A 20,923-nucleotide genomic window follows, 5' to 3' on the forward strand; every position below is an offset into this window, starting at 1 on the left:
TTGGGATTGTGTTGTTCTAGATCTGGCAGTGTCAGCACTGCTAAATTTATGTTCCCCCTCTTACAGTGGAAGCAGAGGACCTGTACATTGTGGAGCCCCTGAAGTTTTCCCCGGAGAAGAAGGTACGGTGGTGTGGGGATGGCAGGCCGAGCTAAGCATGTTTCTGCCGGCAGGTGGGGTGTGACTCAGCTTGTCACCCCTGCGCTGGTTCTTAGGCTTGGTTTTTATGCTCCACTTGCCTTCCAGAACCTAACTGTTTCTCTTTTTACTTGTGGTTTCAGAAAAAGCGTTGTAAATACAAAAGTGAAAAAATAGAGACTATTAAGCCAACAACAGAGCCTCTGCATCCAATAGCCAACGGGGAAATTAAAGGAAGGAAGCCTTTTACGAACCAGAGGGACTTCTCTAACATTGGGGAAGTTTATCACTCTTCGTATAAGGGTCCTCCATCGGAAGGAAGCTCTGAAACATCATCGCAGTCTGAGGAGTCCTACTTTTGTGGCATTTCAGCATGTACAAGTCTGTGCAATGGACAGACTCAAAAGACAAAAACTGAGAAGAGGGCTATAAAACGAAGACGGTCTAAAGTTTCAGACCAAGGGAAGCTCATAAAAACTCTAATACAGACTAAGTCAGGGTCAATGCCAAGCCTGCATGACATAATCAAAGGAAACAAAGATATAACAGTGGGAACACTTGGTGTCACGACAGTTTCTGGACACATCTAAAACTAGCTGAACTTCTCAAACAGGAGAGTGTTTGTTCGTTTGAGAACAGTCTGTGGTATTCTGTGTGAGGATGGTGGGAGATTAAGAGCTCAACTAATTGGAAAGTATTCAGAAATTTGGTTTCTGTCTTTTTAAATAGATGGGATTGTGTCAATCTTGGCTATAAGCTGCAGCTTTACAAGGCTGATAATTTCCTATGAGAACAGCTTGGGGGGAGGGAGGACTGGGTTCATTTTATAAAGGTTTTTTTTCACAGTTCCTGGGGCAGAGATTTTTTGAAACCCCATTTGTTGGGTGGAATAGGGATAAAAGCCTAATCCTCTTCCTTTAGCTTTGTTCCTATTTCTTGCACCTTCCCATATTTATGTGCCTTTTGTCTATTTATAATGCCACTGGAAGAGGGGAGATACAATTGTTTGTCATTTGATTTATTTTGTAATTTCTCTAGCTTTTTTTGAAGATGCAACACTACAGTGCTGTAAAGGGACATGTGTTGGCCTTCAGCTGGACTCAGTAATGTGGACTGGATACTGTAAAAATACTAATAGATGGACTTGCCTGACTAGATGCTGGTTTTGCAAACTTGGTTGAGGAAATAATCTCACAATGGATGATAATAGCGTTAATTTCCACCTTCAGTTATGAGTCAGAGCTGTAGTCTGATGTTATAAATGGCAGTGGCTCTTTGGGATTTCCTGTGTCCAGTGGAGTCTCAGGCTGCTGAATGCATTTATCTCAGTTGTCTACGGTAGTTCGTTGAAGGAAGAAATTGGGAGAACGCTCAGTGCTGCTGTGCTGAGAGCTGAGGCTCAGCTGAGGAGTGCAAGGGGTTGAGCTGGTGTAGCTGAGCCATTCCAGCCAGCTCTGGATGGGTTGAGTTTGCAAAGCCTTGAAGTCTGACCTGTCAGGCTTGTTCAAAGTGGGTATTTCCATAACGTTTGCTTTTGTATTGGCTAACAAATGTGCAGTGTTTGTATGGTTGGTATTTTCATATCCAAGTGTTTTTTATTTTGACTGTGATTATATATTTGGATACTCTAGGATGTGTGATTGCTAAAATGTTGTGTGTATCTGAGTGAGTGGAACAAAAGGTTATTCCTTTTGACAGGTGTTACAGGTTCACGTTGTAAAAAAATAAGTTAACTTATTGAGCACTTTTAGTGGTACCCTTTTTAACAGATCTAATGCCTTTCCTGGGTATTGTATGTAATGTGACTTATTTAAAGCTTTTGTTTTTTTTGCTGCTTTCTTGTTAGTTTTTGAATACTTTAAGGTGATGTAATTTTGGAGTTGATCTGCACAATTAGCCAGTCAGAGCTCATGAACCAGACATGTTGAACATGAATTCAGAAGGGTTTCAAACCTGGATGAGGAAAATATATACCACCTGAGTGCAGCATACAATGTTGTGGAAGGAGAGTATGTAACTACAGAGCTGTAGTGCCATTAGAAACTGTGAATTTCCAAATAAATCTGAACACTTTGTCTTTAATTTACTGGTATTTTTCCTTTGAAAATGAAACTTGTGGCTTAAGTTCTTTGAGAAGGTCTAGTCCTTAAACTTTAGTCCAGAGTTTGGACTGGGATCCTTTGTGTCATAATAAGGAGTTAATAAACTTATTAGCCTAGATGTATTTGTGTATTTAAAAAAAAAAAAATAAAGAAAAGGGCGGGGGGGTCAGGTGAGTGAAACTGAAGTTCGAGTGGTGCTTTGTCTGAAAGCTCAGGAATTGTGGCAGTGTAAAACTGCTAGAAATGTTTCCAGCAGGTATCAGTTCATGTCTTGACCGGGGGATCCCTAAAAGTGGTTGCTTTCTGTGAGAGCTGACTGCATGAGCTACCTGGTGGTACTCAGAGCTAAGATTTGTGAAGGGTATAAAGGACCATTAAAATAAAATGTTAGTCATTTATCATTTCACATCAGAGTTTACCCCTGACCCCTTCCTCCAAACTTATTTCTATCAGGTGTAGCAGCACTGTATGCAGTCAAATGCCACATTCACTGGCTATCTAGCATCTGTTTCTCCTGTCATATGAGGCCTTCCCATCACTAATTTCTTGTCTCAAGACTCTCTGCTTCATCATAGCACTATGATTTAAAAAGCAATTGAATGTGGGGCTCGCTGGTGGGGTGGGGTGGTTTTTGGGTGTGTGTTTTTCTGTGATGTGAGGTTTTTTACTTACTGGCCTTCCTCTTGATACATCACTTGCAGGAAATGCACTTTCCTTTACTGCCCTGGCAATCACTGAGCTGTTATTCTCGTCAGTAAGAATCAACTGAAGCTGGACATGATTGAATTCTTAGAGCAGCAAAACTTCACTACCTGGCTATAAACCAAAGACTGACAGACCTAGAACATGCTGATAGGTGTAGAATGAGACCAAATGAGTCACAATGCAATATGCAGGTAATGAATGTGTCTGTAACAGAGTGGGTTATTTTTGCTTCATTCTAGTCAGCCTGTAAGCATTGGATGATTGCAACTTAGTTTGTGAAACTGAAGTTAAATCAAAGATGATGATGGTCATATATATTTATCAACTATGCAGTGTGAGCATATAGCTCTGGGGCAAGGAGGGTTGCCTTTCCTGCAAGCAGCAGTTCTATGGATGAACAGAAACTCTCTTCCTCATCCTTTCATTTTTTGCTGTAATGGACAGTTTGTTCTCCATACATCTGCTTCCTAGACTTGGGTTACTTAGTAATTCCAGTTGAGGAATTAGCAGCTCTCCTCAGTGCTTCCTCATACAAGAGGAGTGTATTGTGATGGTTTAAAAACCTTTACGTATGCACCCCATTCACTCTTGGAACGTGACACTTAGCCTCGGACTGAAATCCAGTTCTGCTGGTGCTCTTCTGCTGATGTGATCTGTTTTATACCTTAGATGTTGGTAAGTCTGAATAGGTTGTGCATGTTTAAATTCCAAACACATGTTCAAATTTCCAAGTTAACCATTTCAGATGTGAAACTTAATGCCTTCTAAAACAGTCTTTAATAAACCCTCTTCTCTATATATATCTTAAAAATTGGGCATAACTTAGATCCAAGGTGTTGCTACATTCTGTGGAAAAATATTGGTGATAAAGCTCATCATGTAATGAACATGCAGGAAACATGCCATGGGAATAATGTATATCCTAATGGACAGAGCAGAGCCCTGTGGTGAGAACAGGGCTTGAGGCCGCATGGCTTCCAGCTCACACTAGAGATGTGGCAGATGCCCTAAGAGATAGATAACACAGGGTTAGAAACTCTCCTCACTCAGTCTCTTATGTTTCAGGACTGTTTTGAGAACGCTTCACAGTATTCCCACTTCTGAAAGTGTTCCCCAAGATCAGTGTAAAGAATAAAAGATGTTATGGGCTGTGTAGGCTCACTTTCCTGAAAGCTACTTACTGTCCCTAAGAAATGCTGCCCCTGGGCTCTCAGTCAAGAGGAGCTTGTGTGAATTCAGCTGATGTGAGAGGGAGCAAAGGCACAACACACTGTGTGGACTTCTCTAGTATTTTCATATCTGGTTAACAGAAACTTAGGTAGTATGGTAAAAAAATGTCAGTCCAGGTTTTTTTTGTGCTGGGTCAGTGGAGATGGCTGATAGCAGGATGACTCCTGTGCATAAAGCACATTGTAGAGTCACTGCTGGTGCGTGTCAGCCACGGGGTGACATTCATCTTCTAAGTGTGTCACCAACCATTTCAACTATGTCTAGGTCTAAGCCTTTCCAATCGAAGTGGAGGTTGTGCTTCAGCTGCTGAGAAAGCAGCATCTGAAGGAACCTGCGGAGTTGATTGTGCTATTGCACTTGAGAGTGTTTGTTCTGGCAGCAGACTGGAGACTGAACCACAGCTTCCGCCTGCTGCTGTGTTGCTGCTTTTAATTATTTGAAACCATTTTTCTTTAAAAAAAACCAATGGCCCTTATTGTTAAGTTCTTATTGCTTAATGTTATACTTTCATGTGGGCTGTTGAGTCATTTTTTACTTCCAGTTTTATTAATGTCACACCGATTCTAGCTTACAATACTTGATTCTTTAGTGAAATCAAGTCCCTCTTAAATTGGTCATAATCTTTATACAGAGATAATAATTTCTAATGAAGACAGTGTATAAATCTTGAAAAATTCCTGTGGTGTGGGGGGCTTGGAGTAGATGATCTTTTGAGGTCCCTTCCAGTCCCTAACATTCTGTGATTCCGTGAGGGCCTAGTCCATCTTGTGATATTACTTAATAAGGTTGGACAGTTGTCAGTGTAAAATACCAAGAATCCAGCATGTGTATGCAGGAGTGAGAACTGCATCCTTGCAGGTCTTGAGTCCAAGGTCAAAAAATACTTAAGCAATATGAAGTTTTCTGTGGGAGGATGGATGGTCACAAACATACACATCGTGTAAGTGATTTACTAGCCATGTTTGCCAAAATAGGGTGTTTAGGTTATATACATGAAGCATCAGAGTAGAAATCTAATATTTTTAAAATATGCAAACTCTACCAGCTGTGTGGTAAGTAGAGAACTCGTGTGGCTTCTGCTTTTGCCAAGTTAATGCAAGATTAAACAAGATGGAACAGCTTAGCACACTTCACTTAATGCGCTACAAATATGTTCCACTTCATTTGGAACAATTAAAGTGTAGAGCCCCAACCACAGAGTGGTGTGGGTAGGCCACCAAGCAGAGTGTCTCATCTCCTGGAAACCCTGAGTGTCAAACAGCATCAGGTACTGCTGAAGACATCATTGGGGTTTGCCTGAGAAGAACTAGTGTTCCAAGAGCTTGTTTAGATAAAATGCATTAGTTTAGGGAAAGATACTGAAATTCATTAATGTTTCTTATGTATTGCTTCTTTAATTTAAGAATAGTAATTTTAAAAGAAGCTACAAAGGAGCTTTCTGCTGCTGTAGTGCTGTCTCTCAGATTGGACGCATGGCCTGGAAGCTGTAACTGGTCTTGCCTGTGCTGCTTTTCATTACAGTCACTAAGTCACAGATTAGAGGTATGGCTTTTGGTAGGGAATGGTGATGAAGTTAAGTCTGTGCTTGGTGGACCTACAAATGGAAAAGAATGTTTGCCATCTAGAGACTAGTTTTTTCACTTGTTACATGTGGTGACTAGAGCCTACATCCAGCTGCTGGGTCCTCTATGAACTCACAGCAAACAAGAATCCTTATCTGTGATGTATTTTTTTTTTTTCTGGAAGAAATAACTTGAAGCAGCTAATTAATAACTTCTGTTAGTCACAATTTGACATAATTACTGCTGAAATGTCAGGGTTGTGGACATTGCCTGTGAAACCACCTGTAGCTGAAAGTTATATCCCAGGAAAGTCAGCTGGAGGTCCCTCAGGGTTCTGAGAAGTCACTAACGTGGGTCAGTTGTGTCAGGGTGCTCATGTAGCAAGATGGGCACATCTGGTGTTGGGGTCTCCATGTGCCAAACTAATGCCAGAAGGCCTGAATTTGCTCAGTGACACAGAGCTGAGGTGTGATCCTGGTGGAACTCAGTAAGGATCTCAAAGTAGATCTTGGAGGGTTTTAGTTTTGGTGTGTGGTGGTGTTTTTTGTGTGTGTAGTAGTGGTGGTGGGATTTTTTGTTTGTTGTGGGTTTTTTTGGTTTGTGTTTTTTTTTTTTTCATGGCCTGAGAACAGCTGCTCCCAAGAAGGAATACAGTTGTCAAATACTGACTGGGCCATGTTGGCCAGCAAAGGCAGACAGTGTTTTCCAGGGCCATGGCTGGCTTTGTGCTGGCAGCCTAGGGCAGGGTATGGAACCTGCTGGAGGGCTTGTGAGTGAGGTTCTCAGCTGTCAGGGGAGGATGGGAAATCACCACCTGCACACTTGCTGTGGTCTTCCTCGCAACCTCTGTGGCCACATCCCCTTGTTCCATTTCTTCCATGACTAAGCTAGTGTATTTCATGAAATGACCTGCTTCTCTTTTTCTCGGATATTCAAGCAACAGATCCCATTACCTCATAACCACTGTGCCTCATTTCCTTGCTTTTATTACAGACACAAAAGAAATAAAATCTAGTGCTTTCAATTCTGCCCATTTTTCTCAGCTGCTTTGGCTCCTTCCCTGCTTGGATTCTCTCCTGTGTCAGGTCAGAGACCAGTACCTCTTCTGTTGAACTCAGAGCTGCTGCCTGCTTGTTGGGATCATGATGGAGAGAACAAAGTGCCTTGCTTGCTGGAAGAGGAGCGTATTAAGCACTGCAACACCATGCTAGAGCCATTAGAAATGGATTTTGAAACCTGCTCTTGAGTGTGAATATGTTAATTTCTCTCTCATGTGCTGTTGGCACCAAGGATATGGCTTTGTGTGCTGCGAATGCTTCTAGTAAGGAGAGCGGTTGTTGAGGAAATGAGAAGCATCACCCTTGTCTTGGAAAATGAACTGTTAAAAAAAAAGGTAATAAAGAAATTACACTAAGGTGTCAGTGCTAACTGCCAAGTCTGGGTGAGTTTCGGTGTCTTCAGTGCCCCTTGAATGCTTCAGTGGGAGGAGATCTGCTACCTCTGCAGGCATTTCTCACAAGCATCCATTCTGATGTTCAGTCAAAAATCCATGTCTTTTTTGCACAAACTCCTTCAGCTTTGGCTCCCGGTTAGTGGCTCCCTGGGAAGATTTTTTTGTTTCTCTGTGAGATTCAAGACCCTCCTGCTGCTGGAGATCATCCTTTTTTTATACAGGTTTTTCACCCAGTCTCCATCCCTCCCTGCCAATCTGGTTTTTGACTGGACCAAGTTGAACACCTTTGCTGTCAAGCAGTTATTGCAACTTCTTCCTGAGCCCCTCTGAAGTTGAACATAAACTTGCAATGCAGGTTGTGGGGCTGTCTGTAGCTGTCTGGTTCTATATGTGAGCTCATCCCAATGGAAGCCTGTGGGCTTTCCCTGCTGGAAGCTCATGTCCTGCTGTGTAGCCTCTTCATCAGTTTCAGAACCATGTTTTCTTTCTAGGGTCTTATACTCTGTCTAAAGGGTTTGATCTGCAGTCTTTGTTTTGAGACTTGTTTTCTTCTGATCAAATTCTCTGTCCTCATGGTTACTTAGGATCCCTTACCAGTTATTTTAATCTGCAAATATTACTTTGCCTGGTTTTCTCCAGATTGGTAGTAAAGGTGGTGGAATTAGCACTGTGGTAAGGACAATCTTGGTGGAAAATCAGAAGCCTTGTCCTGAATGGTGCTTTCAATTATTCTTCCCACCATATGCAGTGTTAATGGATGTCATCTCTTCTGTCAGCTGTGCCTGATCCTTCTGGGGTTTGCAGTAGTTACATCTGGCATGGTTTAGCCTGGGACTGCAAAAGGTTGCTGAGGCTGTTAGTATTTCAGATAAAGGGTTTTAATCCTGGTCTTTGAATGCGAATGGTTCTCAACTACTTTAGTGGTTCTTGGATGTAATTTACGCAGCCGTGTAGGCTTTCAATGGTTCTAGTTTTTTAGCATTTCCACTAGTCACTATTGTAATAGGAAATGTCTGTGAAACATTTTCAGACAGGCACATACCTGAATTTATCCAGAACCTGATGAAAGCCTCTCCTGCACAGTGGTTCACACTTATGGTTTTGTGGGGTTTTATTAATTTTATTTTTTTTGTTGAGTACTAGATCTGGATCATGTTCAAGCCCTACTTTCTTTGTTGTATTTCAAGCAGGTCATTATTTCGTCCTTAAATCTGCTGATACAAACTTTTAGCTGCTGGCTGTTTCTCTTTGTTGTCAACATAAACTTTATTGAAACAATTTGTATCATTAATAAGAGCTCCCACCTCTCTTATAGGGGTGAGGTGGGGACAGAAGAGGTTCTGCTGGGCAAACCATCTTTTTCTGTCTAACTGTGGCTTGTCTTTTGTTGGTTTTGGCAAAGGGGATTGATTCTCTGATAATGGATATGGAAGGTATTTCTCTTTGAAAATACTCCCTCCTGTTCAAATGACATAATGAGGCTGCTGAAAACAGAGCATGCATCTTGTAGACTGGGTGAAGAAGGGGGTAGGGAGGCAGAGAGACAAATCTGACACCCCTTTTGTCCTTTTTATGTCTTCCTTTCCTGCCCAGCTGTCCTTGCCCCATATTTTAGGAGAGCTCTAGTTCTAGGCCTTCTAGCCAAATAGGTTCACATGACTTAAGTGTCTACCTACGGCAAATTGTCCCATTATTATTTCAAAAGCCCTGTTAATACTTTGTGTCGCTTGAGCCATGGGAAGCCAGCAGAATGCAGAGCTTGCAGGCATGTTGTGCTGCACACGCAGCCCCACTTGCCACTGTGTTCCCGTGTGTGTCATCTTGGAGATCTCTGGAGGTGGTGACAGGGGAAATGGAGAGTGTGACAGCGGGGCCAGTATGGTAGAGTGTGCTGGGAAGGGAGAGGTCTCTGGAAGTGTACTGTGCACCCAAAATGATCCTCTGATGGTAAAACAGCCCCAGTCTTTGGCTTGTGGTATTAGCAGGCTCTTGATCTGAGCATCTGAAAGAGAAGATGCAGCAGGCATGGCTGAATTGGTTTCATTGTTTCTGCCCTCTCACACACCCATAAAAAAAAAGGCATCTTTGTGAAAATAGGAAGCGGTGGGTGAGAAATAAGTACGCTTCTGACATTTAAAGGAAACTGCTACTGTGCCTGCAATCCCACCAAGACGAGCTCTCTGCATTAAACACAGTGTCAGAAAAAACTTGAGTCTGGATCCTCTTCAGGCAAATCTGTGTGCTTGATGACTTCTGATGGGCTTGTCAGCAATGCCCCAAACTTGAAGAAAGTCCAGGGCTCCAGTTGCGGAGCTGTCACTTATTTTACAGCAGCTAAACAGACCAGAGAGGCCATTAAAGAAATGGGAGCTCCCTGACACCCCTGTCTGTGTTCCAAAGACCCATGGGCACTTCGTGCTCATTGCTCTGAGAGCGAGGGCGTGCAGGCACTGACTGCAAGTCCCCCCACATATGGCTCAGATGCTGGTGGCAGCAGCAGGGCTGGAGTGCTGTGCCAGAGTGTGATGGAGAGTGTGCTGGCAGGAGATGCCCAACCATCCTGCTGCTGCTCTGGGCTCCCTGTGCCTTGGAAGCATCTCTCTTTCTCTGTGCCCAGCATGTGGCACAGGAGCTGCAGAGCTGAGCCGAGCCCTTTGTGTGACCCTCTCTTGTGATGATTGTAGGAGCAGATGAGGACCTGTCCTCAGGTCCTCAGGCTGGCTGGGGAGCACTAGCACTGTTCTGGAATGCAGAGAGGGCAGGCATGACCAGGCTTAAACTGAGGGAGCTAAATTTATATTCCTTTTGTGTATTTTACGTTGGAAACCTAGAAGTACGAGAGAGAGAGACAGGTAGCTTGCTGAAACCTCTTGTGCTGCAGATCACTGCTGCAGCAAATGGCTGTGGTGAACATCTTCAAAAAGCAGTGGGGTGTCTGGCGGTGCAGGCAAGGCTTTGAGGACACATCTGACTTATTGGTGTGGTTGGAGGAAAGCTGAGCCCTTGCTTTGGAGAAATAAGTGTGTGTATGTTGCTAAATCATTCTGTTCTCAGACCCCAGTTTTGATGTTCAAGATCAAAGCCTGCATGTTGAGATTGCTTCCTTCAGCCACAGAGGAGACAAATCTACAAATCTCCAGTTTGTTATTGTATTAAGCATTTCCTTTTCTTAAGCACTACCCAATACAAATACACACTTCAACATAGGTCTGTTAAAAAGGAAGAACAAACTGCTGTTTATAATCACTTGTGTGCACCTGTAAATCTGTGGAAAAATCTCATTGCCACCACTAGGAAATCTGTGGCCAATGAAGAATGAAAATTGAGAAACTGTAAACTGAGGAATGGAAATGCCCCCCCCATCTCTCCTCATTATGACTTCATAATGAGGTCTTATAAGTGCTGGTCCTTGCAGCATGTCCTGAATTTTGGACCCTTTCTTGGAATGGAAGAGCAATTCCACCAAGAAGAGTAGCGCAGTGTCTATCCCAGGCTTTAATCACAAGTTACTCAGCCAGGTTAGGTCCTGCTGCAGTACTTAGCATTCACCTGAAGAGATAATGAAAAAGCCTTTCCCTCTCTAAAGCTGCTTTGGGTTAGAAGAGGACCCTAGTACCAGACTGAGTACTTGCAAAGGCAAGAGAGGCAGTGGAAGCTGCCAGAAGAGCCTGCTCATGCACTGCGTGTTTCCCACATTACAGCACACTGCTGGTTCAGCCTGGCCAGTGCCCCGTGGTGGTTCGGTGTGGGTGAGAGCAGCCCACTGAGCTGGCTCTACATGGGCTGTTAATGCTGAGGCTGCTGCGTTGACAATGTCTTCCACTTTTCTGGCTGTTTTTTAATCACAGTAGATTGATGTCTGTGACTGGTGTTTTGTGACTTAGGATCCGTGCCCCAAAGAGCAGCCAAAGAAAAGGTGGGATGCACAACAGACAGCAGTAAGTCATCCTGTGTGAAATGAAGCAATTCCCCAGCACCCACAGCTGTTGTTGGGATCAGGTCTTCATCCTTCTGCTGAGGGGAGGAGTCCTCAGCTCTGCTTCTCCTCTTTTGAGCTGGACACCAGGGGTTTTGTCATTCCTCTTGCTCTGCTTTGGTGCAGGACATGGCAGTGGAAAAGCAGCTGCCTCTGCCTGAGTGGGCTGCTGGAAAGGGTGGTTGGCTGGTGGGTGTGTGCTGGACTGATTACTCAGCCCCTGACGGGCAGCGCAGCCCTTGCGTGCCCCACGAGCACTTGGCTGCTGAGTGCACCTGCTTCCCGAGCTGGCTGCCAGTGCGGTTTTGTGTGAGCACAGTGTACCGCCAGGCTTGTCCCGCTCTCTGTGCGTGCTGTCTTGGTGTGGGAGGAGCAGGCGGGTGCCCTCAACTTGCAGCTGAAGGCGGAAGCTCTTTGGGGTTTGCTGTTGATGCTTGAGGCTTTCATAGAGTTGCAGCATCTGAGCTGAGGTGTTCGCTGCTGGACTGATGCAGGCGTATAAAGGCAGAGCTGGGTCTTCCCCCAGGGCTCAGTCTGGGACAGCCCAGGCAGTTTTTGGTTGCCATATGGAAGACAACGCCAAGCACATCCAGGCCATCCCACTCCCAGCCATGCAGCAGAACTTGAACTACGTGTACCCCCAGATCTTTTGGGTGGACGGCTATGCCAACACAAGTGCTTCCTGTCCCTCAGCACCCCCCGTCGCTCCTTTTCCACCACCAGTACCTGACCGGAGGAAAAAACCAAGGAACAACAGAGAAAGGAGGAGTGTCAGCTTCCTGGTGATCTCCTTGCTGATCCTGGTGGCCCTCACTGGCGTGGGCCTGAGCATGTTTCAGATTTTCCACCTGGAGAAGGAACTGGCTGAACTCAGAGAGGTGAGGTCTGCCTGGCTGCTCACAGGGGCTCTGGGCAAAAAGGGGAAAAAATAAAAACTTAAAAGTGGGTCAGAGATGCTCAGGTGGTGCAAAACTCACCAAGGGGCAGGCTGGTTAGAAGTCTGCCATGCAGTGTAAGTGGGGTTGCTTATTACCGGGGTGGGGGGGACTGCTCTAGTGACTGTATCTGGATGTCTTTATGTTTCCGAGTGCAGCAAGGTCTCTCTCTCTCTGTGTTTCTTAGCACTTTACAGATTCCCATGAGCACCCAGAATTAGCTACTGTCCAAGATAGTTCTTGGCTGCTTTGGAGGTTGCCCTTAAGCTCTCACTCTGCTAAGACAGTTTGTCACTCTGCTCTTTTGACAGTCTGCCAGCAGTGAACACATCCCTCCAGCTTTGGAGAAGCTCATAGGTGAGTTGATGTACCTAGAGGAGGAACTCCTCTGTGTTAGCACGTGTGAATGATCCTGTCCAGCTCTTCCCTCTCCTCACCAGTGGGCAAAGGCAGGGTCACAGCTCAATGCTCTGAAAGTGCCGATTTCACTTGCTTGGCTGGAAAAAGGGCTTTATCTCTGGAGTGTGAAGATGAGATCCTGCACCCTGCCCGTTGGGGTGCTTAGAGGTGTCAGCTGTGGGTTCCTGGGACAGTGCCCCTCTGCCTTGGACCTCCCAGGCACAGTGGGACAATGACACCGGGGGTACTCACCTGCAAAAGTGAGTTTTTGGCTGTCCCAAAATAGCAAGAATGTGCATGGAAGGAGGGGAATGGAGACAGGCTCCACATGTTACTACTTTCTCTCCTCAGTCAATATTTTTGGGGGATGCAGAGGGTTTCATTTGTTTTGGGTGTGAGAGATTGACTCCCACCATTGAGAGTGCAATTTATTTTTTCCTAAATTCTTTTGGTGCAAAGTATCACTGCAAAGAGGCTTTTTCTTTTAGAAATATCATTTCAGTGAAATTGAAACTTTCCACAAGAACCTGCTGATTTTTCTGAATTTCATTTAGAAAAAAAGTTTCAATTTGAACGGAACAATTTAAAAAGCATATCCTGAACTTCCAAACTATTATTTTACTTTTACATTCTATGTTAATGCTATCAGTAAGAATTTCCCTGTTTTCAAGATGGCCAAGTCAGAAAGAAATTTGCAGCTCTCTGGACAATTTTTGCTAGATCTGAACACTTTTTTTCCCTTGAGGATTTTGGTTAGTAGGAAAGTTAATTTCTTTTCAAGTTTGTTCTGATACTGAATGAAAACAAATTTAGAAATATCAAAATTCTCTGGAAAGGGCAGTTCCAGTACCCATCAACTCCCATATCAATAAGTTTTGTACTCTGTTGCTTAGGGGAAGGGGAGCTGTCATTTTAACTGGATGCTCAGTGCTCTGATCACAGGATACTTTAGCAGAAGCTGAACATAAGTCATGAGCAGTAACCCTGAATTTCTTGAGCAGGATGGGTAAACAGAGCCAGGTAAATAGTGTAAAGGAAAAGGAGGAGAGGAAAACTTAATTGGCTTGAGAAAAGGCTGCTTCTAAAATTTGAGAACATGGTGCTTGGAAGTAGATGCTGAGAAGGGAAGGCTGGAGTGGGATGGGATCCTAATACCAAGTCACTGTAACTGGCCCTTCCCTCTGAGGGGAACTGAGCCCTCCAGGAAAGGCAAAATTTTCCCAGCTCTGCACTGCTTCTCTGAGGACAAGGTCTATCTGGTCAGTGGAATAGTTTGCAGGATGTCTCAGTTGTCTTCTCTGATCCAGTTGTAAAGAGGGTTGGTACTCAGCAGACAGTCCCCTGCCATGGCTACATCTGCCCTTGGCAGTGCTGGACTGGAGGGGGCAATAGAGAAGGCTCACCTGTGATAGGACATGGGCCAGAGGTGCTGGACAAAAGGCTTCTATTGTCCTTCTCCTACACCCTGAATGAGAGGCAGCTGCCGGAGTTCACCAACTTGAGCCATTTTAAGATGAAACTACTTCTTGTTCCTTCCTCTTGCTTTAGATTATGTCTGGAATCCTTTGCTGCAACTCTTCCTTTTTAACCTAATCTCTTGCCCTGCAGTGTTTGCCCAGCTCTGCCTTGCTGCACTAAGCGATGGTGCTTACATGCCCTGAATCAGCTCCCTTTCAGCTGTGTGGTTGGCTCCCTTCTGCTCTCTGGGCTGGCTTCTCCATGGAGTGTATGGCTAATGTCTTCCCTATTTTTGTGCAGGGCAAAAGGAACAGTCAATGACAAAGGAAGTGAGAAAGGCAGCACACTTAACAGGTATGTGCTGAGGGGCCAGCAAGATGTGGGAGCAGGGGACAGGGCAGATGTGGCTCAGTGAGTGGGTGGCATGGTTGTAGTTATGAGGAGTCCACCTTGCACAGGCTTTCTTGTTTTCCTTTGGTAACACATGTGCTCCGACAGTGGGAAGTTACACCACAGCTAAAATCTTTCCATCACTTAGGCTTTTTAGTGAGGGCTCTGTTTTTTCATTTGGTTTTTGGTTTGCATTTGGGGTGTGCAGGGCAGAAGGCTGTCACAAGCAGCTGGGGTTGAGCGAGCAGATGATGAGAGCTCCCACCAGCGTGAGGTCGGGGCAGACTTTCCATGTTGCAGACAAGGGTTTGGACAACAGTTGACTTGTGACATAAAGTGGGACCTGAGCAAAACCCACACAACTGCATGTACTTACCGCACTTGTCTTCCTGTTTTGGCTTCCAGGGAACCCAGCCCAGCGGGACCTCCCTCTAGAGTGGGAACCAATCTCTGGTCATGCCTTCACCAATGGCATTGAGTACCGTGATCAGGGCCTTGTCATCAATGAGACCGGCCTGTACTTCGTGTATTCCAACGTGCTTTTCCGGGGCAGCGTCTGCAGCAGCAGCCAGATGTTAACCCACATTGTCTACAAGAAAAACCCAGCCTCACCAGGCAGCCATGTGCTGATGGAGGACAAAGGCATCAACTACTGTACAAGTCAGAAAACATGGGCTCGGAAAAGCTACCTGGGGGCTCTATTCAAGCTCAGGAAGATGGACAGTTTGCACGTCAACGTCTCCAAAATTGCTCTGGTTAATTTTGAGGAATCTAAGACATTCTTTGGCTTATTCAAACTTTAAATGGGGTTGTTGGATCATGGCTGGCAGTGCCTCACACACACTAGGACATGTGAGAGGTTAGTGCTGGCTGAGCAGCAGTGGCCAAGCCAGGGTCTTGCACCACAAAGCTCATCAAGAAACCATATTTTGCCCTTCATTGTGAGAGGGCTTAAGCAACTGGTGAAGTCTTGAAAGAAGACCTCTGGAAAGCACCAGGGCTAGACTGTGTCAACCTGAAGAGAATTTCACATTATCCCCCTCTGAAAAAAAAAAAAAAAAAAAAAAACAACAAACTCAAAATGCAGTGTGCTGAAGACCCTGTTGAAACTCACTACTTGCTACCTGAGAAGATGCTGGTACCAGCAGCCTCACATGGCATCATGGCCTTGGTGAGCTTGGGACAGCTGGCAGGCACTGAGGAAGCCCCTTGAGCCAGGGCTGTGGGTGCCTGGGCTGTGCTGTGCCACACCATGGGCAGTGGGGTGGGAAGGAGTTGTGTGGGGGGCCTCAACCTGCCCACCCAAGCCATGGTTGGCCACCCTGCCTGGGCATTGGGCACTGTGACTGCTGAACAATAGGCACCTGCCTTCTGGCTGGCACGTTACATGTGATATGTTCATTTTATGTTAAGTTATCAACCATTTCCATCCCAGAAAATGTCCCCTAACCCATTTATTTAACTAATCCCCACTGCTTTGCAAGGAATGTGCCCAAAGCAGTGCTGCCATGAGTCCTAACCTTGGAGAGAATCTATGACCATGCTGTGATGGTCGGGCTGGTGAGGAGGCCATGTGTTCTGCAGATGGGACCTGAACAACACAGCGGTGGAGGGCAGTGGGGCCTGAGATGAAAGCATTGTCCCCAACCCCCTTTCTGCTCTTTTGACACATCAAGGTCCCCCATGGAGACCAGGTCCTGCCACCCCCTGCTTTGGTGCAGGTAGGGGTGTGCTAGCCACCATCAACAGCATGGCTTTGGCTGTTCCCTTGTCACAGGATATGCTGTCTTGAGCAAAACACAGATGGTAAATAAAGGTATATTTTTCTAGTAAGTGGCACTATCCTCTCTCCTTGTTTGGGGCAGCAGCTTCTGCAATGGCCAAAGCCCTGTGATCAGGGGCCAGCACCCTACTCCTTCTCCAGCAGCACACCAGAAATCTGGCAGGGTCCCTGCCATGGAACTTTGGGGCTCCAGCATTGAAACAGCAGAATTTGTTGCTGACCAGAAGCGCTGCCATCCCCAAAGGCACCATGCTCCTCCATGTACCCTCCATCTGCAGCAGCATTTCCCATATGACAGTCTGAAGGGAAAAAAAAGGAAATTTTTAAAAAGAAAAAAAATTCGCTCACTCTGGTCCATGTAGCTTTTCCTTTGCATGGGCGTCACAGAGGCACCCCAAAGTAAGTTAGGGGACAACAGGGTCCAAAACAAACTTTTATTCAGTAAAAAAAAGTACAGCAGATTGGCTGGTGGAAGATGGGGTTTTAGCTCTCCAAAGTGACTTGAATACAGGTTCAAATATCAGCTGAGGTAATTATTAAAGGTGCAGCATCTGCTACCACGAGAGATCCACAGTGTGCATACACGTGGCTTCACCAAAAACAATGCCAGAGCTGTCCCTGAGTCTGGGAAAAGTATACACTTACCTGAATCTGACAAGGAATTATTAAAGAAAATGCATGTGCTTATATTGAAGCATGGAGTAAATACATGTGCTTATATGGAAGCACGGAGTAAGCACTCGCAATCCTGCGAGGAATTAAAGAAATACACGTGCTTATATTGAAGCACAGAGTAAGAACTCACCTACACATGGAGATGAGGCAAACGGCGTCCCTGTCCCGGGAGGGCTCTTGGTGGCAGCATCTGGCTCGTGGTCCAAGAGGTCCACACAAGAGGGGGCCTCGATGAGAATTCTGTTTTATATAGCCTGATCAGATCTGACTGTAGCCATTCCAGAAGCTTCTCTGCACCCCCACTCTGGCTGTGGGGTGCCCCTGAAGCTTCCAAGCATCCCTCACACTGACTGTGGGTGCCCAGCGACTCCTTAGCGCCTCTGTGCTCCCTTCTCCACTCTCTTAATGACCCTGGCCAGCGGGCTCTGGGGTCAAACAAAAGAAGCTGTTAGCGTCAAGCAGCAGAGAGAGAGGGAGATGTGTCTGTGCCTTCCATATCGAAGGAAGGGAGGGGGGGTGCATTCTGCCACAATGGGTTAACTCCAGGGCTGTCTGTCACGTTGCTACCAGGCAGTACAGGAAGGCTGTGATGCATTGTCATCTCTGCCTGTGGTACAGCTTTCTCGTAGCTCTCATGTTGGTCACAGTGAACAGTGGCTCTTCAGCAGCTTGCAGCATTTATTTTCCACAGTGCTGTTCTGATCTCGGTGGTGTGTGGCCTGTGGTTTGCTGTTGCTTGCTTCAGGGAAAGCTGTTTCTTTGAAACTCAAAAGTGGACTGGCTACTGGTGGGGTCACCATGAAGTCAACAGTGCACTCAGATATTTCTACTGCATTTCTTAGGATGGAAAATTCCTCAAAAGGTCAAACTTTAGGGACCTTTTTACTTGATTGATGCTCTCTCACTGTTCCCACCCCCTACTAATATCTGAGTGACAAACCACACAGCACAAGGATGGAGGTCTTGGATCCAGACCCTGCCAGCCAAGGCATGAAGTTGCTAACCTCTTCTGATTGCTGTTTGTGCTGCATTGCTTTCCTACTGACCAGATATCTAAGTGGGCAGTGGCCATCTGTATATACACATGCCTGCAAACTTGCAGCTATTTCTGTGGCAAAACTAGCTGAGGACAGTGCATGCTTCCTTCACTGGTAAGCAGCTTGGGAGAGGTAGGTCATTTAGTTGCTGCTGTTGCTGCACATCAGCAGGGGCAAGTATCTGCTCATCTTTCTGTCTGAAATGCTAAAGGCAAGGCAGACCTGCAAATTTCAGAGACAGTGGCACAGGGGGATGGACAGTCATTTTAGAACTAGTGCTGGGATCTCCTGAGGTGGACAGAGCTGGCTTATCCTCGCAGGACAAAGCCAGGTGCTGGTAGGATTGCTCCTGAGTCGGGGAGCAGCTCTGACTGTGGTGAGTCAGTGGCGCGGCTGCCAGTAAGACACGTTTCTTCTTTGTGATCGTTTCCTCAAATATCACTCTAAGCTGCCCAGAGAAAATCCACTATTTAGCTTGTGGACTCTGACTAAAAATTCAAATAAGGTCATGGCAGGATTATGCAATTTAAAACTACACAGAGTCAATTCATAGACTGCCTGTGCTACAACAGCTTTATTAAAGTCATGTTTATTTAGCTAATGAGCTGTTCATTTAGTGAATTATTTGCTTATCGTTAGCATTAAATACTTAATTAATATTTAATGATGACATTATTAATAGCTCTGAGACTATATTTAAATTATTCAATAAATATTCAAATTATTTATATTTATTTTGAAATTATCAAATATTTTGTTTTCTCCCCAGCAAAGGAAGGCTATTTGTACTGGAAAGGATATTCCAACTTCATTGGCAGGGCTGGCCATTGTGATTATTTATATATATATACATACACACACACATATTTTGTTTGTTTGTTTTCCTTTTTTTCTTGAGGAAAATAAGGGACTCTTCTCTGCAGGTCATGTTTCTGGATTGCAATAATCTGAGCTGAGATCCTCCTCCCAGGCAGCAGCACACCCTCCTGCGAGGTCTGGCCTGAGGGACCTGGGCAGCGCTGAGCCGGCAGGCACCTTGCAGGCACTTTGCAGGCACACACACAGCTCCTGTGGTCAGCTGAACCCTTTCCAGCAGGGCCCGTGCATTTGGGGTGTGCAGCTACCCAAATCAGGGCTCTGCATGATATAGAAACACTTGTGCTGCTGCGTGGCCAAGCACAGCAAACTGCTTGACAGAGATACGGAATCTTTTGTGGTTGATGTGTATCAGATGCTGCATCCTATTTACCTTTCTGGGTGGCAGAAAGGGCATGGCAGCATGCTAGTGTCTTGAAAACCTTGTGTAGGCTCAGTATGTACAGCAAGCAAGATGATAGAAGGGACTGCATTATAGAAAGGATACTGTGGACAGGGTCATTGCTTCTGGTACAGCAAAAGCGCAGTGGAAGCAGAGAGACACCCAGTGAGCTCTGAGAGGCAGAGAATGAGCAGAGACTGAGGCAGGATGAGCCATGAGTGGTGCTGCTGTGTGGTGTGTGCTGCTTCTCACAGATCCCTGGAGGTGGGAGGTGATGTGCTGGGAACAGCTTTGCCAGTGCCTGCTGCAGCTCTGCTTTCCCTGGGCAGAGGGGGAGAAACATCCCCAGACAGCTATGGCCAGCATCCATCACATCAATACTGCATATTGCATTCTTGTGTCCTTACCTCCTTACCAGTCTGTGGCCACTCATGATGGGGAGGATGGTGACTGGTGCATAGCAAAGGCCTGGAGGGCACCTGTCATGCAAAAGCAGAAGGAGCAGTTGCTGATCTCCAGCTGATTCCCAGTATCTACTGAGGCATCAGAATCAGAGACAAGAAGCGGAGCCACAGCATGGACTAGCGTTTGACAGACTCGGTCAGATACACATCTTGGCTCAGAAACCTCACAGCTCAGTTGTTGTAGTTAGCTGGAACTGTCACTGTTGAGATGTGTGATATATAACTGTTTCTGTAGCCCACCCAGGGAGAAGAAAGAGTGAGCATGAGTAAGAATGGAAGAACTGATATGTCTGAAGTCACTCAAATCCTGTGAGTTCAGACAGCAACCTTCTATTTGATCTGACAAGTTTCATTGTTGCTTTGGTTGCTTTTTGAGGGGTTGATTATTTATTTATTTTTTCCTATTAATTTACCAGAAGCCAGCCTTGTGTTTTCTAAGTTTCTGTTAGAATGTCTTGTGGGGTTATTTCTTCCAGCACAAAGAGCTGTAACAACTGTCAAATTTTTACCAGGTTGGAAAGGAGCATTGTCTAGCTGTTAGAGAAAGGAGAAAAAGGGAAGGGAGGTAAATTTGAATATTGCTATTATTTTTCTAGTAATCTGACGTGTGGGCATATCGCATCATGGCTACAGAAGTGTAATTTTAGGCATGACTAAGTGACCGAGGTTTAATGCAAAAGAGAGGATGAGGTGAGTAAAGAAAGAGGATGAATTCTGATGTAAGCTGAGGCAAGTTGCATGTGAATTTCTTGTTGACTTTAATTCAAAGAAAAGGAAGAGAAAGAGAAGACAAACTTGACAACTTGGTGCTGATTCATCTCTCAGGGTAACATGGAGAGTCAAATGTTCCATTCCCTGCACATGATCAAAGCCCTGACAGAGGAGACGTGGGACTGCAGGCTGTGATGCAGGAGGCTGCTGGTGGTGCCTGCAACGATGTCTTCAATGGTGTCTTCTGCCAGACAGCGGCACGAAAAGGTGCTGAGTTCCCTGGTCCCTGCCTGTGGTAGGGTGGGTATGACTGGCAATACCGCTTTAGGATCCAGTAGGCACTGGTTTGGCCAGTTCCCCCTGCCAACACACTGCCAGTCATGCAAATGGGCACAAAGGCTTTCTGTTGTGAGAACTCAAGGGTTTTGGAAAATAAGCTGCTCTTTGCTTTGGGTGTCAAAGAGACAAAACGCTACAGGTGGAACAACAAACCCCAACGTGCTTCTCTCTGCCTCACTTGCCTCACTGTTCCTCAGCACGCTCTGTATGACTCAGCTCTCTCCACAGAGAATCAATTTCTCTTCCTCACTTACGAACCATCACAGAGATTTTATATCTCTCTTTCTTCTTTTTTTTTTTTCTTTTCT

At 45.5% G+C, this 20,923-nt stretch overlaps 2 protein-coding genes across 8 annotated transcripts in view; both read left to right on the forward strand.

Moving 5' to 3' along the window:
* The window catches only part of SUCO (SUN domain containing ossification factor), a 43,157-nt gene extending 40,937 nt beyond the window's left edge, over window positions 1–2,220 (forward strand). For 6 of the 7 annotated variants that reach the window (XM_065072214.1, XM_065072215.1, XM_065072210.1 and 3 more), the window contains 2 exons: window positions 67–122; window positions 282–2,220. In XM_065072214.1, the coding sequence (XP_064928286.1) occupies window positions 67–122; window positions 282–728 (503 nt within the window). In that variant the 3' untranslated portion in view covers window positions 729–2,220. Of the gene's footprint in view, window positions 1–20; window positions 123–281 lie in introns of all 7 variants that reach the window. The other variant, XM_065072216.1, reaches the window with a different exon arrangement.
* Window positions 2,221–11,514: 9,294 nt separating this feature from the next.
* On the forward strand, window positions 11,515–15,307 carry FASLG (Fas ligand). Its single transcript, XM_005498842.3, has 4 exons — window positions 11,515–12,044; window positions 12,413–12,458; window positions 14,259–14,312; window positions 14,754–15,307. The coding sequence occupies exons 1-4, from the start codon at window positions 11,655–11,657 to the stop codon at window positions 15,149–15,151; spliced, it is 888 nt and encodes a 295-aa protein (XP_005498899.1). The 5' UTR covers window positions 11,515–11,654; the 3' UTR covers window positions 15,152–15,307.
* The last annotated feature ends 5,616 nt before the right edge of the window (window positions 15,308–20,923 follow it).

The sequence above is a fragment of the Columba livia genome, chromosome 8 (genome assembly GCF_036013475.1).
Source record: "Columba livia isolate bColLiv1 breed racing homer chromosome 8, bColLiv1.pat.W.v2, whole genome shotgun sequence".
Classification (NCBI taxonomy): Eukaryota; Metazoa; Chordata; class Aves; order Columbiformes; family Columbidae; genus Columba; species Columba livia.